The sequence below is a fragment of the Passer montanus genome, unplaced genomic scaffold (assembly GCF_014805655.1).
Source record: "Passer montanus isolate IOZ18808 unplaced genomic scaffold, ASM1480565v1 scaffold9, whole genome shotgun sequence".
NCBI classification, from domain to species: domain Eukaryota; kingdom Metazoa; phylum Chordata; class Aves; order Passeriformes; family Passeridae; genus Passer; species Passer montanus.
Genome location: NW_024374367.1, coordinates 2,154,066 through 2,180,428, shown reverse-complemented (window position 1 = coordinate 2,180,428; position 26,363 = coordinate 2,154,066). Strand labels below are relative to the sequence as shown.

The 26,363-nt window shown below is 41.6% G+C and overlaps 2 protein-coding genes and 4 non-coding genes across 18 annotated transcripts in view; 5 read left to right on the top strand and 1 right to left on the bottom strand.

Moving 5' to 3' along the window:
* Window positions 1–16,800, bottom strand: part of PBRM1 (polybromo 1) — a 52,837-nt gene extending 36,037 nt beyond the window's left edge. For 5 of the 13 annotated variants that reach the window (XM_039734143.1, XM_039734131.1, XM_039734139.1 and 2 more), the window contains exons 1-12: window positions 16,649–16,800; window positions 15,495–15,650; window positions 14,659–14,756; window positions 13,965–14,112; window positions 11,580–11,720; window positions 10,802–10,918; window positions 10,319–10,387; window positions 9,474–9,572; window positions 8,967–9,052; window positions 6,343–6,441; window positions 4,850–4,941; window positions 1,377–1,593 (exon numbers count right to left, since the gene is read on the bottom strand). In XM_039734143.1, coding sequence (XP_039590077.1) covers window positions 1,377–1,593; window positions 4,850–4,941; window positions 6,343–6,441; window positions 8,967–9,052; window positions 9,474–9,572; window positions 10,319–10,387; window positions 10,802–10,918; window positions 11,580–11,720; window positions 13,965–14,112; window positions 14,659–14,756; window positions 15,495–15,650; window positions 16,649–16,696 — 1,370 coding nt within the window. In that variant the 5' untranslated portion in view covers window positions 16,697–16,800. The remainder of the gene's footprint in view (window positions 1–1,376; window positions 1,594–4,849; window positions 4,942–6,342; window positions 6,442–8,966; window positions 9,053–9,473; window positions 9,573–10,318; window positions 10,388–10,801; window positions 10,919–11,579; window positions 11,721–13,964; window positions 14,113–14,658; window positions 14,757–15,494; window positions 15,651–16,648) is intronic. The other 8 variants (XM_039734141.1, XM_039734134.1, XM_039734142.1 and 5 more) reach the window with 5 other exon arrangements.
* Window positions 16,801–18,755: 1,955 nt separating this feature from the next.
* On the top strand, window positions 18,756–25,958 carry GNL3 (G protein nucleolar 3). The gene is made up of 14 exons (XM_039734089.1): window positions 18,756–18,954; window positions 19,054–19,191; window positions 19,797–19,910; window positions 20,077–20,160; window positions 20,401–20,536; window positions 20,990–21,093; window positions 21,355–21,490; window positions 21,951–22,038; window positions 22,474–22,657; window positions 23,591–23,733; window positions 24,388–24,524; window positions 25,020–25,249; window positions 25,441–25,522; window positions 25,612–25,958. Exons 4-14 carry the CDS (start codon window positions 20,155–20,157, stop codon window positions 25,698–25,700), a joined length of 1,335 nt encoding a protein of 444 aa, XP_039590023.1. The 5' UTR covers window positions 18,756–18,954; window positions 19,054–19,191; window positions 19,797–19,910; window positions 20,077–20,154; the 3' UTR covers window positions 25,701–25,958.
* On the top strand, window positions 20,583–20,655 carry LOC120495759. Its single transcript, XR_005626138.1, has one exon. It is a non-coding gene; the product is annotated as a small nucleolar RNA SNORD19 (small nucleolar RNA).
* Window positions 21,779–21,852, top strand: LOC120495760. Its single transcript, XR_005626139.1, has one exon. It is a non-coding gene; the product is annotated as a small nucleolar RNA SNORD19 (small nucleolar RNA).
* Window positions 22,332–22,407, top strand: LOC120495763. The gene has a single exon (XR_005626141.1). It is a non-coding gene; the product is annotated as a small nucleolar RNA SNORD69 (small nucleolar RNA).
* On the top strand, window positions 22,913–22,987 carry LOC120495762. The gene has a single exon (XR_005626140.1). It is a non-coding gene; the product is annotated as a small nucleolar RNA SNORD19 (small nucleolar RNA).
* Window positions 25,959–26,363: the final 405 nt, after the last annotated feature.

Below are 26,363 nucleotides of genomic sequence, written 5' to 3'. Positions count from 1 at the left end.
AAACACTATTTCTAAAAAGCCTGGCTGTTCCTTTTTTTATTTTCTAAGCCCCCAGACAGTAAGTCAAGTTACTTTTTTCTACAGTTCTTCATGCACTGATATGGAATTTCTGTGCTGCTCACAGAGCCAGATGCAACCTGCCTACACTGTAAGGAAAGCAGAAATGCAGCTGCCTCTCTAAGGCAAAGTTATTTGTTCTATAACTGATATCAAGGGTATTTTTAATGGAAAATCTCTCCCAAACAAATCTGTTTCTATATAATTTGAGCCAGTACTTTTGGTACATTCAGGCACAAACTGTCAATGATTCTTCTTCATTTCATTGTTTGGTTTTTTTCATCAAGTACATTTTGTACTTTATTCAAGGCAAGACACTCTCTTTGCCACTATTACAGCTGTACTAAGACATAAGCAAAAATGCTTTAAAGCCAGTGATGGAGAGATAACCAGTGTGGCAGCTTTTATTCCCCAGCACATGCAAAACACCCTGTGACAAGATAAAAAAACCAAAAAGCAGCTTTGTTAGCTTCAGATTTAACAAAGACCCTGCTCATTCCACAATTGCATAAAGTCTGACAGATTGTATTATGATATAACTAAAATGTACAGACCTGTGCATCAGAGTGGATTGCAAAGGGATGAGCAGGGGGAGGGTGCAGTGCTCCCTCACTGGAGCTGAAGGACTGGTACTTGGGCAGGGCCTGGAGCCCCAATGGCCACTGGGCAGCACCATTAAAGCCTATTAATGCTCCCAGGACCCTGCTCACACCCATCACTCTGCCTTATCTTGAGCCACTAAAGAAAGACACTGCTCACTTCACTCAGCTCTTTAGTCTGACAGCTGCACTCTGGCAGCTCACAGACCTTTCATGGCTCACAGATTTGTAAATGCTAGCTTCAGTCCAGACCAGCTACATCATCATGAAAATAATTATTCTCCACAGTTACACAGTGACCTAGACAGGAGGATTGTAATTGCAACCATCTTCCTACAATTCACACTGAAGACTTTTAACTTTAAAAGCAGTGGCAGTAAGAAGTAATCAAGCCATCAGGTTGAGGAAAAAGAAAAATGGAGTTCTGCAAAGACTTTCATCTCTGCTGCACACCTAGCCTTCAGAATTATTCATATGGCAATTTTCAGGCACATTACAAATGAAATTCAATGAAAAATAAACCCAACAGCAGTCATGTACCACAGATGAACTAAAGGCTGATGCAGACTGAGCTGAAACAAGCAGCAATCAGATGTTGAGGAGAGATGGTGCAAACACTGCATTAGGTACCAAAAACCAAACTATAAGAGAAGATTCTGGGAATAAAATAAATCCTTGAATAGTTTCACACCACATGTAGTTTGCATTTTGTTCTCTTACCTGATCTGCTGCAATGAAATGGGTGTTTTAATCTGCTGATAATAATCAGGATACTTTTTCTTGGAGGGCAAGTGGAAAAAGGGTTCAGAGATGAGCTGGCCCTGGTTATTACGGCAACTTCTAACTGTGTCATACAGCTGGTAAAGAGGATTGGAAGTGTCCATGAAGGAGGTAATGCTCTCAGCTTCAGATTCTCCCTCTTCATAACGAGCAGCAGCTGCACAGAGACAAAAGAAAAACAGGAAACTCAGCAGGACAACTCAGAGTGGGTGTTTTGGTGGATAAAGGTCTAAAGCAGAAGAAAAGGAAAGCCCTCTCTGGCAGTCAGATTCACACCTCAGAAAATGACACAACACACATCTAATGAACCTCAAGCTGACAAAAAAAAAAAGCACTTTATTGCAATCCTTTAGACAATATTAATCACAGCTCAATACAAAATTGTGAAGCTTAGCAGGAAAAAAATTGACACTAAAGCCTGATGATGCTCCTCTAATATATTCAGCAAATGAAGAAGAAATAAATGTTTTACAGTGATTATGTAATAAGCCTGAAAAATTCATAGTATTTAAAAATTTCATAGCAAACTTTTTGATTATGTTGTTTCAGAATTAGGATGAATGAAAGAAAAGCTATGAAGAGCTAACACTTACTGCAGATAAAATTAGTAGAAACATTACAGGAACAACAGAAATGCAACAGGAAGGAGAAAATATTGCTACTGGAAATACAGGATGGGAAGCAATAAATGGCCAATCCTTCTACACCTGTAAGTCACATAAACAGTGCACTTTGTACCCTGCAGACAGATATATATAAAATCTACATGGCTTTGCCCATGCCAGAGTTAAATTATTCACCCCTTTTCCCCTCTGAGTCTGAAGGACAGCATGGCAGAGGACACACTGAGTCATTCAGCTGCACAGGTCTCTAACACCAAGTTTCCAGCTGGCATTTCCATTACTGCTCACAGGAGGCTGCCACAGCTTCAGGCTCCCTATCCACGCTCAGTAAGGTCACCCAGAAATGGTGACAAAGCCAGGGGACACTCAGACACAGTGCTGTCATTGCTGCTCTGCAGCCTGACACCAGATCTACATCAGTGTGGGACCTACCAGGGTCAGAAACTAAAACACAACCAGGCATCAGCTGATGTGCAAGCATGCAATGAAGATGTGCATTACTGATTTGGGGAGACACTCAAAATTATCCTAATGATGCCAATCAGCATCACTTAATGATCCAGCATCTACTACACCACAGCCAGCAAAGCAGGAGCTACAGAATAACTCAGGCAGAACAAACCACTGGAGCTATCACTGAAATCAGGTGAAGTTTCAGAAATGGATTATGGTTTAGTTTACTCAAACAGTTTGGTCTGTTTACCCAAATTGCTCAGTTCTCAGTACTCCACCAAAATTAAGAAACAAACTGTAAAAGCAGAATTGCTTCTATGAAAGAGAAAACACAAAGGGACTAGTCAAGTATTTGCTGTTCTGTTGTGTGTGAGCAGCAACAAAACAGTTCAACACCCTAAATAAGAAATGTACTTTCTTTGTGTTGAAAGTGGCCATTCCCTAAAAAGAAATCTAAGTAAATTAGATATTAATTAGTTATTTTAACATGTACTAAAATAAAGCATTTATGTATTATAATTTTACTGTATTTTTATATTTACATAACATATAGTAATAAACATTTTCATTATTATGTGCATGTTCCTTAAAAAGTGATGTGTAAACATCATATATTCTTACATATCTAAAAAATTGCATTGATCTCCTAATATGAAACCTGATCTATTAAGAGACAAAGAAGAATGTATTATTCAGACTAGAAGATAGAAAAATTCTTATTTTTGCAATATTAGTATTTTTGCTCTTATAGAGCAAACAATCTGATGCAAGACTGTACTTTCTTTAATGTGCAGTAGCACCAGGTCCCATATCTCCAGCAAGCACTGGCAGAGGAGAGGGACAGGCAGTTATTGCCCCTTTGTGCTGCTGTCACCACAACTACAGTTTGCAGAGACCACAAAAAACCCCAATGCCTCCTTTGTGGTCCCACAGCACCCAAACAACAATGAATGCTCCATGTCCAACTGAAGATGGTTGCCACTAAATCCAAAAGCAGCATCCAGTCTTAAACCATCTCTAAATGAGACAGTAAAAACAAAACACCCTTGTTTACAAAATTAAATACATGCAAGTAATACATAATGACCACCTATGGAGGAGCAAGGGAGCTGCTGAAGCTGCTCACAACCTTGTACATGGGGCTGGAAATGTTCTACAAGCTCCATCACACCAAGCACCATCTGCAGCTGCCAGGATAAACTCTCAGTTGGAAACTGATATTGTTCATTGCTTAGGCAACAGCTACAACCAAAGAAGCTCATAAAGATTCAGCTCTGTTTCAAGAAGGAGAGAGTTCTATTAATGTTCAGTCATGCAGCCCTGTTCTTATTTATTTTAACAAGTGTTTGAGAAATGAAAAAAAAATGAGACAGCAGAGGAATTAATAAAAATACCACTTGGTTTAAAGAAAAACCCTTGTCACCCAGAGACTGGCAGCATAGGGCTGCCCAAGTAGTACACTGCAAGCATAGAAAACCTTAGGGGGTGACAGGTCTGCCAAAAAAACCCAAAAACCTTGCCTCTTAGGTGAATGCAATAAGGATAGGAGAGCTTCAACAGCAGCAAGGCAGAAGCCTCACACACAGAGGGAGGTCCCATGAAAATTACAATAATGTCCATAGCAAAGGTGGCACCTGGAAGTGGTTCAACCAGTGCAAGAATTTAAATCACTAAAACATAAAAAGCTACATGTTTTTACAGCACTGCAACTTGAAAAAAGTAACAGCTAACAAACAAGCAAGACTCAGCCAATAAATATTCCCCACACCTCCCAGAAAACAGCTGCTCTGAAGCAGTAACTGAACTCTGAGCTAACCAGGAATCAAAATGCTTTTGCTTACAGCAAGAGCTAAAATCCAAAAAATTCTACATACTCATCCACTAGAAAACTGTGCAGAGTACAGCTCAATTACCAGGTAAGAAATAAATGCTCCAACAATACATATTGAACAGATGCATCTTTCAACATCAATGAAGAAATGATGGAAACAAAAAATTAAACAAAGAAACAATTCCAGCACTACCAATCTCTTTTGCTGCACAGAGCACCCAATGTCTTCTCCAGTATCCCCTTTTCTGTTCAATTCAGAAGGAATAAAACCAGGCAACAGCTTCCTAAAGCTTGGGTAAGTATACTTGGAAACACACAGAAAATTCAAAATATGCCAGCAAGTTTGGCCTACCCTATCTCACTAGCTGTAGGATTCAAAGGAATTACACACTGAATGCAAAATATTTTTGAAATAAATGTATCTGAGTTTATCAGGAGCTCTACAGATTTGGTCATTGTGAACATTTTAAAGAAAGGAATCAGAGAAACTGCATTTCAGCTCCTACCAGCCAAAGCTGCATCCTCATCGCTCTCTGATCCATATTGCAATGCCATGGTTATTGCTGATAAACGATCCCCTTGGGCTGATCTTTTGTTACTATGAAAGAGAAAAAGTAAAGGAATTTTAAAAATGGAAAAAAAAAAGAGAAAATTATAATTAAAAAAAAAGGAAAGGGTTATCACATTAACCATTAACAGTCACCCAGAGTGTGTGAGCAAACAAGTGAAGCTCATGACTCCATAAGCAGGAACACAGCTGTGACTAAAGAAGGTCAGAGCCTTTAACAGGAGAAATTCTTACCAAGCCATGAGGCTGCCTCTATTTCATGAGCTGGTCCATCCAACACAGTCAGAAAACTCAGCTCCAGCCTACCACCTTCTGTCCTGTTTTGTATACTTGAGTATTGATTAATTGCAAGAGAAGGGGAGCGATAAGAAGTCTCTCCCAATTAATAACTTTGCTATTTGATCCTGTTTTATTGGGATTTGTCTACAGGAGAGAATTCAAGACACTAAAAGCTATATATTCCATCTCCTCCCATTCTCTCATCCCCACCTTTGGCATCTTCAGCACACACTGCCTGCACATGAAGCAGCCTCCCATGCTTCTCAGGTGGAGTAAACTGGCATCCACACTGGCTACAGTCTCACCAGGACTTCTTCAGCATCCCTCTCCTTTGTCCCAAACCTGGGGCACAGCATTTCATATCACACTATATAAACTATGCCTGACATTCTCTGCCTTTTTACAAGACAATCTCTTTAGCCACTTCCAGAAACAGGCTCAGCCTTGTCCTGCAGGGGCCAAGGGAAGACTGGGAAAAAGCAGATGGGCTGAGGGCATGCCTGGGCCCTACATTCTCCTACACATCCTTTCCTGCCTTTTGATACAAACACACAGACAGCATTTCCTTAGTGTGTGGGCCATCCCTCTAAAACACCCACTGAGCTCCTTTAGTCCATGACTTTGGGCTCCATCTGTCCCTGCAGTCCTCCAGGGCAGCAGTGCTGGTGCTGGGCTGCTGCCTGATGAAGCCACTCCTGGTTCTGTCCTTGCTGTGCTTTGCATCTTTTCACCAAAAAGCTTAATTCATTTTTATGTAATTTTTTTTCATGTAATTTTCATTTTTTTGCAGTACTACTGACAGGGTGTGCAAGTCCACACCTGGATCATGAGCACATCCACTTGCAGCACCTCTTCCCTGATGGCCTGAGGTGCTGTAATTCACCCCTGGAGCTGTAATTCACCTTCCCAGTGCCCGTGCAGATCCACAGGGGCTGCTCCAGCCACTGCACAGAGCACTGCCACTGTCCACAGCCAGTATGGAAGGCTGCACACACTTCCCAATCAGCAATAACTACACTGTCTTATCAGCATTAATCTCATCCTAATCCAAAGCCCAGCACCACAGCAGGTATGAGGAAGAAAATCAAATAAAATTTAGCATTTCCATACGATGAGGACCCAGCTTTTCCTCCAAGGGCACAATTTACTTACCGATAATATTTGTTAGAAGAATTTCTCTCATCCCCAACACTGCCTTTACCCTGTGAGGAAGGACCTGTCAGCTTGGAAGCAGCCAAATTTGATGCAGTCCTTAAGGCAGGAGAGGCAAGCCAAGGAAAGGGTAGAGGAAAAAAAACAGGCCCACCTTAAACCCATGAAAAGACGTAGCAAGAAAAAAGCTTTTTACAGCATCACTTTGACAGATCAGCCAAAAAGTTCAGAGACAGATGTTTGGAAGCTAAAAGATAAGTAATATTGAGATCCTTTCAGTGCTCCAGCATTTATGTGGATGTTGTTTATAAAGTCAGAGGAAAGTAACGTTCAGCTCAAGCATTGATAGCTGTACACACAGCTCAGCCTAAATAGCAGTGAAAGCAGCCAACAAAATGTTCCTCAGCATCCAGATAAAGCCAATCATACAGGTCCAGTCATGTTCTATCAACACTTAAAGTCACTGTCAGGCTGGCTGACAGTGCATATTATCAAACAATTCAATTTTGTCACTTTAAGGGAGGACAGTTAAATGCACCCACAAAGAGCAGTTCAGTATGGCAAAGGAGACAATGAGCTCTGCAATAAAAAACATGATTTTTGACACAGGGGCAACATATAAAGCTTAGGTTAGTAGCATTATGATGATTTGAGTTTGAGCCATCAATGACAAAGAAGAGCAGATGTCAATTCAGAAGAAAAATGGAGAAAATGCACTTGAAGTGAACTTATGAGGGAATTTTACCCAAATCAGCAGTAGGTAAAGAATTCCCCTTTAAGACAATTAAATATTTAGGAATTTAAATAAAAATAATGATTCTGTGAAGCAGATTCTTGAGAAAGAAACAAAAAAAAGAATGGTTCAACAGAAAAAGCAAGCAGTGGCATACACAATAGCAGGTGAAAGGTTTGGTCTTCATGACACTTCTCTTATTCCAAGTTTTTCTGCATTCAGGCCAATATTATTGTAGCCTGCTTCAGGCATTATTTTTCCCCTCCAAGTCAGAGAAACGAAGAAGGGAGCTGTCAATGATTCTGATAGATTACTTCAGGATTTGAAAGTCTGTTGAGAACACAATACACAAGAGAACATCTAGAATAAGGCAGCTGAGAAGTGGAAATGGGTTGGCAGTGCAAGAGAGGAATTCAGCTAACAAATATCAGTGTGATTTATCTGTCATCCCTTCTTACACAATCAGACTTTAAAGAAAAACTATTGAGCCTCAGAAATAAATGTGACACAGACCCTGACATGCTGAGCTTCATTAGTGGTCAATACAGTGAGAAAAATAAAATACAATCACAATTTAAACAGAAAACCTCTATACTTCTGTGTAATTCTAGTTACTGCAAAGCAAACTGTTCATTGTCTGTAGAATTCAAGTCTGCTGCCACTACACATATTTTTATGAAGGAAAATTATTCACCTATGTGTCAGGAATTACTCCTTAAAGAGTATTTCTGCTTTTTATTTTTATTATGCTCCAACAATGATTCACCCAACCATGGGAAGGATGCTGATGCTGAACCAAAAATCAACCAAAAAAACCACTTCTCAAAACACCAAGCAGTAAAAATCAGCCAGGCAACTTCCACTTCTCTCATACAATAATCCTAGGCAACACTTCTAATACTGACACCATGTACACAAAAAAAAATTAAACTACCTCTCAGTTAAGTAAGGCAGTGACAGTGTTTCCACTTGTGCCATACAAACCTTTGCAGGAAATGACAACAGTGGTTTCTCAGCACCAAATATCAGTAGACAGCTCCAATAGATAAAGAGATTCCACCTCGTAAGTTTTCAAACTCCTTGAATGGCTTGCAGGACATTGCTTAATTTTTTTTGGGATAAATGACACCACATACATGGACAAATAATACCTAAACCTACTCTTGAGTGTTACTCATAAGTAAAATGTTTATATAAGAAAAAATTTAATTGCATTTCAGTTTACAAACATTTATAATGACTGCATCACTTCTCTGTACACTACGGATTTTCACAGTTAGAAAATGCTGTTTCCTAAGTAAAATTATTCCATGAAACAAATAGAGCTACCAACTCTTATAAAGTGTTTTATACCTGCACATTCAGCACCAAATCTTTGCTTCACAGATTAATAAATCCAGTCAGGTTTCTGTGCCTCTTTTCATAGCTAAAATTGCTTTTCAAACCTGAGTGGATTTCCCTCTAAGTATCTTTTGCCCAAGGTTCTGTTCCTATGTTTCTGCCCCTACCTAACTGTGAGCCCTTTGGTTTCAGCTCCTGACAAGGTTCAAGAACACCCAGCACTTTTCAATAAAACAAAGCATCTTGTTCCTCACTACTCATTTTCTGTTATTAACTTATAAACATGTGGTGGAAGTTGGCCATAACTTATTAAACATCCACTGACAGTATTTTTCATAATCAAGTGCATCACAAAAATATTTTACAACAGAAGTATTTCAATGAAAAAAACTTTCTTTCAAAAACTATTTTAACCAATGTACAACTTACAAAAGAACACCAATCTAAGTTTTCAAGCAATTATTTCCCACTATACTCTCCACAGCACAATTAAGGGAATGTCAATAGAGGTTTTCATATGAGATTATGGAAAGAACTCTATTTGCAGTACCTGATTCGGAGACTTGACTTGGCCAACTCACTGTGCTCAATCTCAGCCTTTTTCATATTAAATATCTTTTTAATCGCATTTGCATCCTGTCAATGAAAAGATTTTTTTTTTTTGTTTAATGTTGAAAGTGAATAATAATGTAATCAGATATATCCAGCTATCTAAAACAAAAATTAAGGGGTTTTTACATTTAGATATAAAATGATTTTGCATGAGAAATGAAGCATGGAACAAAGTCTGCCTGAAATACTCCCACACAGTATTTTTACAGTGGCCTGAAAAAACTGAAGAGAAGACCTGAGCAGCTTCAAGCTCATTTTTTGTCATTGTTGCACCCCAATTCTACTAAAAGCAATATAAAAAAGAAAAACCCACTAAAAGCTATTTTAAAAAATGCAAACAGGGTCTTGAGAGCTTTATCCTCAAGACTTATTCAAGAATCAACCAGCATAGAAGGTAGTCAAGAAAATCTGAACTCAAATCACACTATGAGCAAGTGAAACTAACCTTGAATACTTGGGATCCAGGCTCATTGTAGGTTTTGGCATTCTTTGCCAGAAGATCTATGTCCTTGGCCATGGCATGAATGCTTTTATAAGTTCCATTCTATACAACAAGAAGCAGAACTGGTTAAAGTGGCAACCTTCAGACAGCATGAGAACTAAGCCAGTAGTGAAAAGCAAAGGAATTCATATTCAATAATGGGAATGTTCATAGAAAAACAACTTATTTGTAAAGACAACAGATAGGTATCTGGAAAAAGTAATCAGACAAAGACAATAACATACGTATATGCTAAGTTTTTATAAAGCTCATGAATGCTAAGATTGAAAAAACACTTAATAGATCACAGTACCCTTATTTTGAAGAGGATTGAACTTTATCCTCTAGTTCAATCAGTCTATGTCCCATCCCTACTATACAAAATGCTAGAATTACAGAACAGTATTCCAAATTACTGGAGAAGTAAGATGAAAAATGCATCAGTACAAAACATCTATTTATAGCACTAGAACAGAAGTAGGTGATGATAATGCACAACCAAGCCTCAGTACTCCAATGTTTTACATGAGCAGCACTTGTCAAAGAGCTGCTTTAAGCCATTAAACACCAAGGAACCCAAGATATTCTGGCTCAAAGCCAGCACTCCACAGCTCACAATGCTTGATCTTCCACACAGCTACTTCAGCACCAACCCAGCACAGAACACTGAATCACCACAGTGTGCAGGTTTTTTAATAGCAGAGGGAACACACACTGCCTTTCCTGCCACCATAAATCCTGACTTCTAACAATTCTGGAATGCTTACTGTTAAGAAAGACTGTATCCTGACACATTAATATGTTCATACCTGTATCCTTTGGGAAATGGTTTTAAGATCTATGGGTTCCTTTATTATTGCATAATAATCTGGATATTGCTGCAAAACAGAAATAATTTCTGTATTACTATAAACAGTCACAAAGCTTTTGTTCAAATAGCTCACAGAACAAGCCATTAGATGAATTGAAGGTAAGAACAGTGTAAACCTCAAATAAGGCAGATATAAAGAATTATAATTCATCAATAAACTGACATAAGGGACCAGTTCTGATTGAAAATCAAATCCACGGTGATGGTTTTCAGAATATTTATTCTGCTGGTTAAAACTTTCACCACAAAAACAGAACACCACTGTTCTGAAACACAGCAGTGCAAACAGATGGAGTTTGCCATGGATGAGGCAGAAACAGAGAACTGCACCCTGAGCATGGCCATCAGAGCCTGTAACATCTGTTACAGAAATGTCCAGGCTTCCAACTTAACAGACAACATACATTACTAAAATACTCACCACTTTGGAAGGAAGTTTCTGAAACAGTTCACTTATGAGTCGTCCTGAGGGGTTTGTGGCAACAGCTACAGCTTCGAGAAGCTGTTCCAGAATTTCCTTCAGGTAACCTGGAGATGACTAATGTAGGAAACAAAAATCACAAAGAAGTTTTAACAGCAGCCAGAGTGGAGTGCTTCAAGTTGTGCTGAAATACAGGAACTTGCATTTCAAAGGCAGAAAAAATCAGCTACAAAATACAGATGGAACTTTTGAAGACTATTGTTTATGCAGGTAAAGGTACACTAAAAAACTCTGATTTCAGCTTTACATGGCAGACTATCAGACACACATCACAGCTACTGAAAATGTGCATCCCAACATCCCAAAAACCAGGCTAGCCCACATTTTCTCTCATAAGCTAGCCCAAATTTCCTCTCATAAGACTCCAGGAAAAGCTGCACTGACTGAATGGGGCACTTGGTGGTAACTTAAGTCATTAGGCATGAATCTTGCTTAAAACAAACCTCAATGCTGGCACAAATTCAAGCACATTTCATATTATTCCAATTAAACCAGAAGCATGCTATACCCATATCAGAAAACCTCACAGCTTTTTTTGCTAGGCAAAAGTGAAACACACATACAGTGCTGTGAAGTGATTAACTAACAAACTTCTGTAAGAAATATCCTTTGGGGCATAATTTAACAATGGAAATGTTACTCAATGAATTTCACCCTCCAGAGTCAGCTGACATCCAGTTACAGCCTCCCCCTTCTGCAGCTGTCATCCCACACTTACTAATTCAGAATTTGCTTGATTGTCATGTCCTTCCTCATCATCATCATCCTCCTCAGCATCACCTTTCTGAACAAATTCATTTTTTGTGCGCAAATACAGCTCCCATAGTTTGCAGGCAGCTTTATATTCAGGAGAATCTGGCTGCAAAAACAAATCAAGCATTCCAGTCAAAACTCAGGGCACTCTCATCTGGGAGAAATTTTTAAGTTATCAGCTGAAAGTTATTAAATATGAGTAATAGAAAACTTGGGAAATTCCTGCTTCATTTGTTCTTTGACAGAAGAGCTAAGAATCACAATAAGCATTGTAAAATATAACCTGTATCACTCAAAAGCATCCAAGTCTTTCAGAAAACTTTGCAATCAAACTAGCTGGGTTGAGGCTTGGACAAGCCTACTAGATGAACCTGGAGAAATCACTGGGTTTTGTTGAAGTACACCACCAGCTCTTAAAACAGACTAAATTTCAGTATGCCAGAAATTTGATTTAAGCCAACACTGCTGTCATTGCGTGGCACTTGAAAATTAACTTCTATAGAAGAATGCCAATAAATATCTTTGAAAGCACTGCAATGGTTTTCACTCAGCATTAACTGGGAAATTCCAAAGAAGCTGACAACATCCTACCACCTGGGCACACCTCTAGATACATCTTTTAGAAGAGGTAGAAGCATTAGTTAGAAAATTAACTTTTAAAAATACAGAGCTGGTAGTGGCAGACAAGCATGTGCCTATTACCACTACCCAGAACAAAGACAGCTTTTCCACCCATGTATTTTTTCCTTCCCTTTCCTCTGTCATTTAGGCTCTATTTCAGGTATTCCTGCTGATAATATCACCTTATTACTGCTGATTGCACTCTTCTTACTTCACCCTCTCACCCTCTGACAGCTTGTAATACAAATGAGAAACCAACATGAGAACTGCTCTTAATCTTGCCTTATTAGGCTTAAGTATTCTCAGAACATTAGACCAGATGCTGCTTAAGAAGAGCAGATTTTTTTAAGGGTATCCTGCTCCACAAATCTGCTTCCTTCTGTATTAATGCAAGATGCTCAGGAGTGAGAGACTTGACCAGAAATACAAAAAAACCCAAAGGCTGCTGTTCTGCTGGAGCACTGCCAATAAAACATCTGCTGGAATAAAGACCATGACAATCAATCACTGTCCCTGGTTTGCCCATGCCATGGAGCTGCCTGGGAAAAGTAAAAGGTGAAAAGAAGAAGAGATTAAGTTTTTGTGCCACACCTCCAGCTCACAGATCCATAATTCTCTGGAAATGCCAACATTCCTTCATCCTGCAATAATGGATACCTATTTTTAGTCTAATGCAAGATCTCTATGACACAGTTAAATTTTGAGCCCACAATTCTATAGGCAAAGGCAGCACACATTCTGTAAAATCCCCATCATTCTTTCCTGCCACCAATCCATTAATGTTGGGGTTTTCACACTGAGTGCCTTGTAAAGCTCCAGGAGTACAAAATGGATTTGGAAATCTTTGTGCTTTTCCTCCTGGAAGCAGAATGTGCAAATGCATTAATCCATAAATCTGATTGTTTTCAAGAAGCTACTACACTCACACACACACACAAGTGAAACAAACACTGCCTTCCTGGATGTCACCTGGCTACCCCAGCTGGGTTATTCAGGTTATCCAGGAAGCACTCATTTGGATCATCTCCAAAGTCAAAGATATGTGAAAGGCAGTATTAGCAGGTTTAGATTTGCTGTACCATCTCATTCACCACATACAATTTCACTGGTTTATGGATTTAACATGGCCTTTCATTAAACAAAATTAATCCATTTTTTCCTCACTTCCTTATGAAAACTAACATTAGTATTCATGACAAAACTCACACCCAGTTTGGGGGAATTGCCATGGGGGTTGTCTTGATGACATTACATTCCTATCTATCATCACTGACCATGACAGTCAATGTGCATTTTTTTCAATTTATTAAGTGGCAAATAGAAGAGAAAGATTAAACACTTGCTGTTAGCAGAAACTTTTCTTTCTGGGAGGAAAAAAAAAAAGAAATCTTTCTCCATTTCAAAGTGCTGTAAAATGAGAAGGCTTTGAAAGAGGAATATTTTTCTCAGTTTATATTGTCATTTTTGCTTTTGATCTCTTTTGGGAAACTACATGAAGATCATCCCCACATTATTTCACGATTTTCTACAGAAAAATTGTTATAGCAGGACATCTTAGAAAGACACAGTCAACATTATGAAAATACATGCAAGTAACTTCAATTTGTACTGTTCTCTTACCAATAATACTTCCAGCTAAACTGAAGAGGTTTTGGCCAAACCAAGGCAGATTTTGAACATCTCTACTCCTTTTACAATGGATTTGAGCCTTTACATGTAGTTTGCTCACCTTATAGTAAGCCTTTGCATTGTTAAAGAGAAGCTGGAAATCAGCAGTCAGCACATTCACATCATCATATTCCTCCATCTTCAGCTTTTGTTGGATTTTCATTAAATCAATTGGCTGAGAAACCACTTCATAATAATCTGGCTGATTTCTGTTGCAATGACAAAAACAGGCATCATATTCCAAGCAGTAAAACCCAAAGCACAGCACAAAAGCTTGATAAACCAAAGAAAGTTCCATTACATTTCTGTTACAGCTAAAAGATCTGGACAGTGCTTATCAGTCAGCTCACTTCATGTATGTTCTGCTACTGTCCTCAATTTTCTAACTTTAAGAGAAAATTCAGCCTCTTAACTACTGCATTTTCAAGGGTCACTTCTATTAACCTTCCCAAGCTGTGTCCTTAGTATTACATCCCACCACTTAAAAATAATATCTTATAATCAAAGGCATGGATGTTTTAGGCAGGTATCACAAATTAATTCAGTATATCCCTTTTTTTTTTTTCCTGAAAAAGAGCACCAATGTAAGCACATCCCATTGAATAATTACATCAAACACCTGGATCAAACACTGATGTGAAACAATGACAAATGGAGCTCAGATTTTTCACAAATTATTGCTGAAGTATGTATCAATTTCCACTTCTCCCTGATTAAATCTCAGGTTCCAGGTTCAACCTGAGCTATGGCCTTACCTTCTCTTGGGTGCCCTGATGAAGAGCTCACAAAGGAGCCTGCCCTGCTCATCTTTGTAGTCTCTGATGGTGTTGTAGAGCTCATGGCAGACAGCAATCTGAAAGGCAAGAACAGTGAAATAAAGAAAAGGGAGAGAATTTGAAGGAGGTAACAAAAAAAAGCCTACTTATAAAGGGAAGGACAAGCTGCCAGTCCACAGCATGCCCTAAAGGAGAAGTGAGAAGCAACTGGAGCACCTCACTCTTTAGCAGGATACCTGTCAAGTGTGCCAGGTACTGCAGGATCTCCACTTATTTTTTGAACACAGGGAGCTTTATTTCAATACTAATTCTAAGTAAAATACCCAACATGCAAATTAATTCAGTGCAATTCTCTCCAAGTAACAGGCATCTACAATAACAACAGGGGTTCTTCTGCCCTGCAGTTAATCAACATTAGACTGCTCATGCAAAGGCATAGCAGAGGCATTGTACACTTCAGCAATCACTGCCTGTGCCATTCCCCACTCATCCCTCTGCATTTGCTATGCAGACACAGCTCTCAGCTTCTGCACATATTTCAGCTCACTCGCTCTCCAACATCCTTCCATATGCTAAAATCAACAGCAGAAAGAGAAAAGCAGCAAAAACAAAACAGCAAAGAAAAACATGAAAGTGGTGGGCCAGGACCAAGCCAAAACCAAAGCTGAACGAGGTCCTAAACACAGCACAGCCAAGGCAGGAACAGATTCAGGACCAGAGTACATGTGCTACACATGGTCATTAATTTTACACAATTCCAGACAGGGATGCAGCATCCCCAAGAAAAAAGGTGCAATCAGTAAGAAGGTACTAACAGGATCTACAGTGGGGAGGTTGGAAAGTCTCCTCCTCTTCCTGCTTGGGCCTGGGACGTTGGTGGAGTGATGGGCATCGTCGAAGTCCCCGCCGCTGACGCTGCTGGAGGGAGAGGTCGCTCTTCGCCTCTTGGAACCCATGGAATCCAACTTCTTCTATAATGAACAGAAACCTTCTTAAAGCCCTGGCATTGCCTCCACACCCTCTGCTCAGAGCTACCCACAGAGCTAGCAAAGCTTCTGGTGGTACATCTGCCAAATGCCACAGGTCAGGTAAGCCCTTTCTGTGAACTCCAACTTTGTGGAAATTCCCAAGAGCAAAGGGAAATCAAAATGCTCCTACAGTTTTACAGTCACCAGTGACAGCAAAGGCAGAAACCCCCAGGCTCACACTGAATTAGCAGCTCTTTGCAGAATATATTCTTAAACTCTACATTTTCATACCCCATCCCATGCACGACAACTAAGCAAGAACCACTGTTTTCAACAAAAAAGCTGTACAGAGACACATGCTCAGTTCCGGTGTAAAAGCTCTTCATTCCATGGTAAACTAAAAAACCATGAAAAACAGACCAGCAAAGAAAAAAAAATAACCAACCAAAACAAATTACAAATGAAAAGGGCCACAGAATACCTTGTGTTATATTCAAGAGAAAAAGAAGGTCTGGATCACTGTGGGACCTCCCACTCCCACTTTATGTGTGGGATGAATGGCTCAGCCATGGAGAAGCAGGAAAAGCCCCCTCCTCTTTTGGCCATTTTGCATTTACCAACACAAGAAGTGACAAATGAATAATCACTATCCAACAACTATGGTAATTTATGGAACAAGTTGTTGGCTCTTTCCCAACCTCCAGTGACAGCATCAGAAAAGTATCTTTATTTGGGGCTATCTCAAAGCTGAGGACAGAACAGATACATCTATCCCAGCCAATCCCCATTTCCCAATCAAATCCAGGGATTTCTTTTAGGAGGCACTCAGATGATTGACAAGGTATGGCAGCACAACACAACTGTGTTAAAGAATTTTTGTTAGAGACAGAGATAACTTCAGGCACACACACGAGATGAATAAGGTAGGAATAATTAACAGTTAGGAAAAAGAAAAGCAAAAAAGCCAAGGCGGAGGGATGGAGAGCCAATCAATAATTTACCAGATTTACCAGAGTAGAACCAGCACCTCGAAAAGCCAATCTCCTCATAGTGGCTGATGGGCAAGCACAGATACTGCAAGGAGGGGACACTCTAAGAGTGGCAAACCAGTAATGGTGTTAGTACAGCCACAACTGGAAGACAAGAAAAAGGAAAGAGAGAGAGAAGGAAGTTCAGAGTAGGCAGATAAAGAATAAAATCAAAGAATAAAGTGGATAATTACAGTGACAGAGAAAAAAAGCAAGAAACAGAAGGTAACTTTTTATAGCCCAGGAGAAACTCTACAAAGTAATTTTGTACACAGAATGCTAGACACTTCTGTCATTGTCACAGCAAAAATACATTTCTCTAATGTTCCTGAATATGCATTAGAGATTTCACAGCCACTTGCTAGAGAATGATTCATCAAGCAGAGCAGAAAGTAAACAGAAGTGATACCTGACCTGAGAGTACAAACCAGAAAGCTCTAAAAGTTACAGAATGCAAAGCAGTACAGTGCTTAAAACAACATAATCTTAAGGTCAACAAACACTTAATAAACTCTAAGATGATGCACCTCCAACACTCTTCAGAGCAGATTTTTATACACAGAGGTAAGCAGTAAGTATGCAGCCATACACTAAAAATCCAGTTTCAATTTCGATGCAGTCTCCAAGCCTGATTTTTTTCACAGAAATTCCATGTGAAATATACAGAACCATTTTATGGCAAAATGTTTGCTATTGTATAGTTCTTCCAACTCCTGCCTTCAGTCAAACCCCAGAGAGGTTCTTTTCCTGTTCAGCACTCTGGACATTTTTGTAACACAGACACCCAGAGAAGCTCTGTGGTTTATCAGCAGGCAATTCATTTTGGGAACTGACAACAGCCTCAAGCCTTGGCACTGTCCCCAACTTCCATCTGAGGGCTACAGTCTGGAGTGGCTCCACCAGGCACGTGCTGGGAAACACAAGCCCTTGGTTGTGGAAGAAAGGCAGGAGGGACTACCAGAATCAATAATTCTGCTTCAACCCAAGAGCACACCCAGTCCAGTCCCATCCTGAAATAAAGATCTGGGAACCTCCCAAGCAGCACCTGCCTGCAGACAGCACATCAGCTGCTCCATGTCCACTGTCTGAGGCACAATGCTGTGGCACTGCTGTGACCAAGGCACCCTCACCACTCACACACAGCCTCCCCAGCACGTTTTCCTCCTCTAACAGCCGTGCAAAACACAGATCAGTCTGGACAACATCACCAACACTCAGTGAGGGACCTGTAACTGAAGGTGAGGCTCCAAAACACAAACTGCTCCCTGAACTGCCACGCTGCCAAACTCAGCTGTGCACAGAAACACAGTTTTACTGAAGAACCTCTCCCAGAGCTGCTTCTGCAATGGCACTGCTGGCTCACAAGTCTCTCACCAGCCACACCAAGACTCTCCACTGTTATCAGTGAGCATCTCCTCGGTAATTCCCTCGCCAGCCATAAAAATGTCACAAAACCACAGCAAGGAGTGCTTTGGCCATTACCAATTCACAAATGTGGACTGATATACACAACGGGGGAAGGAAGGCTGTCTCTCCCAAAGGCCCTACAGAAGGGCCACAAGTGTCACCCACTCCAACCTCCCTACACCAACAGGTTTTGCACACCTCGGACATAATGCACTCAAAACAAAACATTCTAGCACACTGGAGGTTCATTTTCTGCCTCCAGGCAGAGGAGAGCTAAAAGCCAATAGATAGTACATATTGCTGTGAGGATCTCCCACGTTTCAGCAGAAACACGAACCACGGTAAATTTAGCAAAGGGAACAGGGGAGGGAAACGCAGCCGGAATTTCCCCGGTTACCGATCCCATTGAAAGCTGCCACGGGATGGGAGGAGGAGGCTGGCAGCCACCAGGCACTGTAAAAGGGCAAAGCTGGCGACAAAGCGAGCGGGACAGCGCACCCATCGTTTTCCCAACACCGGGACACGGAACAAAGGCACCGAGCGTGCGACCGGCCCGAGCCCTGCCCGGTACGTGAGGGGCAAACAAAGGAGCCCCTCCCGGCTCGGGCGGCCAGCGCTGTGCCCCGGGCCCGCCCCGGGAGCCGGGAACGGGAGCCGGGAACGGGCGCGGGAGGCGGCCAGGCAGCCGGCCCGGCACCGGGGGGTGGCGGCCGCCCGTGGCCAAGCGAGCGGCAGCGATGGGGGGCCGGGGCTCGGTGGCCGGGATGTTTGTGTGTGTCGGTACGCGGTGCTGACGGGCGCGGTGCGTTGCAGAGCTGCGGAAGGCGAGCAAGCGGCTGAGCTGCCACAAGCGCTACAAGATCCAGAAGAAGGTGAGGTGAGGCCCGGCCCGGCCCGCGTTTGGCCTCCTTGGGGCCGCTGCGCTCAAATGTCGGGCCTGGCACTGAGGAGGTTTCTTTGCCCGCCTCCAGATCAGAGAACACCACCGAAAGGTCCGGAAGGAGGCCAAGAAACGCGGGCACAAAAAGCCCAAGAAGGACCCCGGCATTCCCAGCGCCGCGCCGTTTAAGGAGGAGCTGCTGCGGGAAGCGGAGCAAAGGAAGCAGAGGGTAAAACCTGGCTTGTGGTGAAACGAAACACGGCTTGTGGTACAGGGGACGAGAGCTGAGGCCGGCCCTCTCTGTAAGGAAGCTCTGTGTGCACAAGTGTGCACTCAGAGGAGCAGTTGTGGTAGATGGTCCCAGCAGACTCATGCTTTGGAAAAATGATGTGTTTCTTTCCAGCCTTGTACACCGTACAAAGATCTGCTGTTTTATTTTTAACCTTTGTTTCCTCACTGTGCATGAGAACGTGCTGGAAGGGTCATTTCTAATGCAGTCAGAATTCCCCGTGGTGCTGAGATACAGAAGTGTCCCTAGGAGTGCTGGGAGTTAAATTATGGCATTGTGTGGTTACCCAGAAAATAGGGATCTGCTGGCTGCAGTGTGCACTAATGGGACTTTTGTCAGCTGTAGTGGTGGCTGCAGAGCTGCTGCCTTGGGAGCAAGCTAATGCATGGCTGCCTCTGGGCAGGATGCCAAAAAAAAAGAGTTCCCAGAGTCACTTGGACAGCCAGGACTTCTAACTGAGCTGGCTCAGGAGGTTGGGTCAGGAATGGGGAGACGGAACACCTTCAAAAATGTTTTATCTGTCCTGGGTTTTTCTTTGCAATCAGCTTGAAGAACTGAAACAAAAGCAGAAGCTCAACAGACAGAAAGAACATGAAAAGAAGAGGAAGCTGGAAGCTAAAAAGAATGCAGCCACAATCAAAGAGCAAGCAGAGGGAAAGGTAGGAGTTCTGTATGATTTTGATTCCTTGAACATGTGGAAGTCATCCTGAAACTGCACCTTCTTAAGCAGCATGTTGCATGTTACATTTTCATGCTGAATATGCCCACAATCATTAGACACTAATTCTCATTTAAATAATTCCCTTTTGTTTTTATTTGCTTTAGGAATCCTCTGGCAAATCTAAAGGAAAGGCTAAAAAACCGCTGAATAAGAATTCTAAGAAATCGTTCTGCAGGGAGCTCATGAAGGTGAAATGCTTTAAATATTTTTATATCATTAGATGAGAGTCAACAATAAGACCACTTGTTATTTTCCTTTTTTTGTATTACTGTTCAGAACACAAAGTTTGGCTGTGAGAAACTGGAACACTGAAATAAGGGATTTTACAACAGAAAATATTAACAACTATTTTTGTAAGCCACAGCTATACCAGAATTGTCATCTGGTCTGTGATGTCTTGTTTGATTCTTGTCTTGTTTCTGACCCAGGTCCTTGAGGCCTCAGATGTGGTTCTGGAGGTTTTGGATGCCAGAGATCCAATGGGCTGCAGGTGTCCTCAGCTGGAGCAAGCTGTCACTGCCTCTGGAGGGAGCAAAAAGCTGCTGTTGGTTCTGAACAAGATTGGTAAGAAACACAGGTTTTCTCACAGTGTTACAGGCACTGTGTAGGTGAGCTATGAAGATTTTAAAGGAATCTGAGATTCCATTGAAGATATGAGTTCCAACTCTGAGCTCACTAAAAAGGCTGGAAATGACCAAATACCATCAGCTAAATAACGAAAATAAAATACCAAGAGCAACAACAAGAGCAAAGGGAACTTTGTGGTAAAGTAGCCTTTGCAAGGATTGTGGGTAACCCTTCACAGAACATCATTCTGTGCCACACAGTCTTCTAGCAATACCCAGCATTAAAAACCTAATGCAGAGGCCAGAAATGCAATTGTGATGTGTTCTGCTAAGGCAGAGACTCTGTGTGCCTTTGGGACAGTACCCAGCGCTTTATACTAGAGCTGTCAGCCAAAGGGTGTTTGTCATGGTAAGAGTAATTAAGGAGTGAAAGAACTGCTCTTCTTTCCAGATTTAGTGCCAAAGGACAACATAGAGAAATGGTTGAATTATTTGAAGAAGGAGTTTCCAACTGTTGCTTTTAAGTCAGCAACAATGATGAAGGACAAGACTATGGTAAGAGCACTGCAGGCTGTCCCTTGAAAAGGTTGTGTGTTTGCAGTAATACATGTTGAAACTTCTTTAAAATTCCTTTTCCCCTGGTTTGATTGCACTTCTGGGACTGATGGATGTGCCTTTACACTTTGACTGAGCTTTGCAGTACAGTGGGGGAATTCTTACCACTGAAATTACAGTAGATAAATAAATCTAAATGTCCATATTTTATTTTCCTTAGTAGCTCCTGACCTGGGGTTTTTTTGCCTTTGAATCCTGTAGCAGGAACAGGTCACAAAAAGACACGCACGTGTTGATTTCTCAGAAACCTCTCAGTATTTTGGAAGCAAATGCCTTTTGAAGCTTCTTCAGGGGTATGGCAAGACCCAAGACAAAGCCATTCAGGTCGGGGTGGTAGGTAAGTGTTTGGAGAAATAAGAGGAGTTTCCTTCTCCCATAAAGCTTTGGGATCCTGTATTACTGGACTGGGTAAAACTGCTAACACCTGGTTTGCTAATGAGCTTCCCAGTCATTGTTCTTTGGTCTAAGGCTCTCAATGTTGTACTTCAGCTGCCAGGGATCCATGGTGCACTTCCAGATGTAGCTCAGCGATCTGAGGGAGGCAGGATCTGTGCTCCACTGGCCCTGCCTTCCTCATGCCTGACAAAAATCCCATGGAATATAGTTCCAGAAATCCTACAAGTGTGAGAAATGAGGATACATGCTTTGTCTTATTTCTCTAGTGAAGACTTCAGATCCAACTCTGATCTCACACTGATGCTTACCTTAGCAAAGATACCCAGAAGAAGCTGTTTTGATGGGTGTTAAAAAGCTGTCTTCTTATTTAATTTAAAAGGATTTGTGTGATTTTTCCTCAGGTTTCCCTAACGTGGGAAAGAGCAGCATAATCAACAGTCTCAAAGGAAAACGTGCTTGTAATGTTGGCCTGGCAAGAGGTGTTACCAAGTAAGCTCAGTCTGATAAAAGCTGTTCCTTTCCTTGTTTGTTGTGTTTCAGTCCATAGGGGCAAAGCATCCCTGCGTGCAGTTTTAAACGTTACCAAGTAAGCTCAGTCTGATAAAAGCTGTTCCTGTCCTTGTTTGTTGTGTTTCAGTCCATGAGGGGCAAAGCACCCCCCTGTGCAGTTTTAAATGCACATTAAAATTTGCAAGATGCAAGGTGTTGATATGTGTGATGCACGCTCTCTCCAGGGGATACAGTGTATAAACTTGATGTTTTGTTTGTTTAAATTTCTGTCCTACACAAAGCACATGATGACAAAACATTGAAACTGACTGTATGAAGTACATTCAATCCAACACTGAGCTTTGTGTCTTGCATCCCTCACCATTACCAGTCCTTCACTGATTATCTGCTCACAGTGCATTTTCCTCTGAACAGGTCCATGCAAATTGTGCACCTTGATAAGCAGACAAAGATGCTGGACAGTCCAAGTTTAATTGCAGATCCTTCTAACAGTGCCCTTGCTCTGGCCTTGAGAAGCATCATAGACCCTGAAGGATCAGACTCAGCAGATGTGCTTGAAGGAGTAAATGCCATAATAAATCACTGCAGTAAGCAGCAGGTGAGCTCCACCTTTTTTCTATGTCTCTCACTGCATCAGACTTCCCTGTAGGTTTCTTAGCCCCAGTGTTTAAAGTTCATTTTGCTGTAGCTAATTCTGATAGTCTTTGAACTGCTTTCCCTAAGCATGCAAAGTGGCAATGCCAAGTGTGATCCTTCATCCTTACAAACAGAAGGCAGAACAGCATGCCACAGTCCTGACAGCCAGAGTAATCAGCATTGCTTTTAAGACCTCATCACCACACAATCAAAGAGTGAAAAATGATGATACTATGTCTATTGCCTAGGTTACAGTGAAGACCTCAGATCCAACTCTGATTTCACTCTGGTTTCAAGCAAATAAACCTAAGCCTAATTGCCTTTCAGTTCTTGGAGAAGTGTTTTCACAGAGCAGTGTGCTGTCCCATTGCAGCACACGTCACATTTGAGATGACCACAATACACAGAGTGTCCCCATACAATTCCAGGAAGCTTCAGCCCATACACAATAACAACTCACCCCTTCAGAAGGCTTCAAGCATCTGTCCTTGTTCTTCAGCCCAACCTTTTATACCCTCACATTGATGCATTGCCCCTGTGTGGCCTCTGCTCCCTTTGGAGGTTGCTCAGTGCCCCTGGGCACTCCATGGCTCATTGCTGTCAGTGCTGCTCACAGCTGTGCCCACTGGGGATGAGGCTGGGCCAGCCCCACTCCAGTTACCCCAAACTGTGCACCTACACTGTCTCTGTACACCCACGAGTCTGGTTGAATGGCAGATGAGTTTGCTGATGAAGTAGGCATTTTGCTTTTAATGTTTTCTCCCACGTGCATGAGAAAAACAGCTTTTCTCTTACTCTGTCCTCACTGTTATCCAACTTTATTTGCTCTTTTACTCCTAAAACTATGAGAAGGATGGGCATCTCTTTCTAAATGTGCCATTTTCTTTTGACCTAGGTAATGATGCACTATAATATCCCAGATTTCAGGGACCCTGAAGAGTTTTTATCTTTGTTGGCTCAGAAGAGGGGCATGCTGAAAAAGGGAGGTGTTCCTGACATAGAAAATATGGCTAAATTAGTGCTTTGTGACTGGACAGGGTAGGTATGCTGTGAACTTTGCTCACCTTTCTCTCATTGTTAATCCAGCACAGCAGAAGCACCGAGTCCAAGTACTTAAAAAGGAGAGGCTGCTTTTTCCCCTTCCTTTCTCACATTTCACTTGGGTAAAGAGCTGGATTGTCCAACAGATTCAGAGAATGCTATCCACAGATAATTTTCTGAAGTAGTGAAGGATACATGAGAAGAGTCAAAACCTGTTGCACATTACTCCATAGACAGTTTCTGTAATGGAAATATGCTTTCCTCTCAAATACCAAGTCCATGTCTTCCTCTTCTAGAGAGGAAAGGATGTGGCAAGCTTTCTGTGGAAATTTGGGGTGGTTCCTGTATTCTGAGGGTAGGAATAAATGTAACTCACATTCAGTAATTGACTGTGACTGTCTCCCTTGCTCAGGTGACTGAGCTGCTTTTACAGGCAGGTCATCTGTGGTGACAAAGTCCCACTGCATTTTTCTCTCAGGAATGGACTATCCCCTTAATACTGTTGACAACTTCAGAGTCAAATTTTAATATCTATTGAATTGCTGTTAAAAACTAGTTTGAGAGCTTTGTGCTCTGGGTTTTATTTTAAAATGCAGTGATTTAACTGTGTTATCTTTAGTTGTTTTTTAATGCTGATTTTTGTTTTCTCAGAGCCAGAATAAAGTACTACTCACAACCTCCAGGACTTCAGAAGCCACCACCCTATCTTACAGAACAAAAAATAGCTGAAATGCGGGAAGGCTTTAATTTACATAACCTAGATCAAGAAAACAGCAACACTGTTCAAGGTAGGACTGTTCCTATTAACTCCCATTAACTATAGAGTCACAGATTGGCCTGGGTTGGAAGAGGCCTTAAAGTCCATCTTGTTCCAAACCCCCAGCTGTGGGCAGGGCCACCTTTCACTCAGACCAGATTACTCAGAGCCCCCTCCAGCTTGGCCTCAAACACTTCCAGGGATGGGGCAGCCACAGCTTCTCTGGGAAACCTGTGCCAGGCCCTCACCATCCTTACAGCAAAGAATTTTTTCCTGCTCTCTAATCTAAACCCACTGAGGTGAACTTACCTGCACTCAAAGCCAGGGTTTCCAGCTCCTTGCAGTTTTCTGTAGATGTCTCAGGGAAAGCTTTTCTCAGGGAATTTCCTTGTATTGGTGTCAGAGCCCTGTGTGGGAGCCCTGTGGCAGGGAGGGGGCAGAACTGCAGTGTCCCCACTTGGGGGCTGGGCATTACATCTGTGCTGAATGACAGAGACTGAACAGACACTCCCTGTGTTTTCTGCAGCTTTGAAGCACCCCAGTCCAGCAAGCAGCATTGCTTTTCAGTCAGCTGGAATGACAAATGGGATAATGGAGGAAAATAAAGTAACAGAGGAAGAATCAAAGTGGGGAAACATGGAAACAAGCAAGGAGGAGGAGGAAGAGGAAGAAGAAGAGGAGGAAGAAGAGGAATTCACAGAAAGTGATGATGATGAAGATGATATGGAAGAAGAAGATGATGATGATGATATAGAGGTAAATGAGGTTTCACTAGGGTTGGGCTTTTCTCCTGAATTAAGGAAACAACATTGTTCCAAGTCACTTGGCCTCAGCAGTGAGGCTCAGCTATACAAGGGACCATCCACATTTTCCCCAGGCTCTGTTAGGTTTCATTTGCATAGATTTCATTGATGATCTCAAAATAATGTCTGACCTCTGACTTGTAGGAAAGCCAAGTTCAGCTCACCAGAAAAACAAAGCCTGGAAAACGCCAAACGAAGCCTACAAATCCCAAAGAGCAAGGGGCAGGTGTGTATTCAGAACCCTGGCATAAGGGTGGGCTCTGGAAGCTCCAGGATTTGCACTGGTTTCACTAACACATGATTTTCTCTTCTCAGGAAATGAACGTTCCAGATCACTGTCCTTCAGCTTAGATAAACCAGCAGATGGAGATGATGCCTATGATTTTAATACAGACTATGTGTAACAAACCAGGTGGGAAGGCTGCTCTGGAGAGCTGCTACTGCCTTTCAGAGCAGTCAGGAGCACTGGGGCTGCAGCAGAAGCTGGAGGAAAGCTGCAGAACCAGAGCTGCTGCAAGGACTCAGTTGTTGCTGTGTCAGATAATGTACATAATAGTGCATCTCCCTTGATAGCTTGATTTTATACAGATCTAAGAAACTGATTGTTATTCAGCTTTATCATAAAGTTTATTTCCTATATTAAAGCCTAATTTAAGAAATTCCTAATAGACTCATTTTGTCTGTTCATTTTGCCTTATAAAATACCTTTCAAGAGGATAAACCCTTTGTCTTAAAAAAAGAAATGATAAATGTTTCATTGCAGTCGTGTTCAAACAACAAATCTAAGTTTTCCTAGAGGATTACCAAGATTTCACCCTTAGAGCATGACTTTAGACAGTGATTTTTCAGTACATTTTTGCAAAACTTGTAGAATTTTCACATGTAAAGGTTGGCTAGAAAATACTCCTTATTTCAGCTAGATATAAAATACTTTACCCAAATATCTTATGTTCTGAACCTTCACTGGGAATGGTAAATGAGATTTTATTAGTAATCCCTCTCCACTGGGGAATAAGTTGATGGATCTTACAGTGCTCTTGAACAAGAGTGTTGTTTCCTGATGGAAC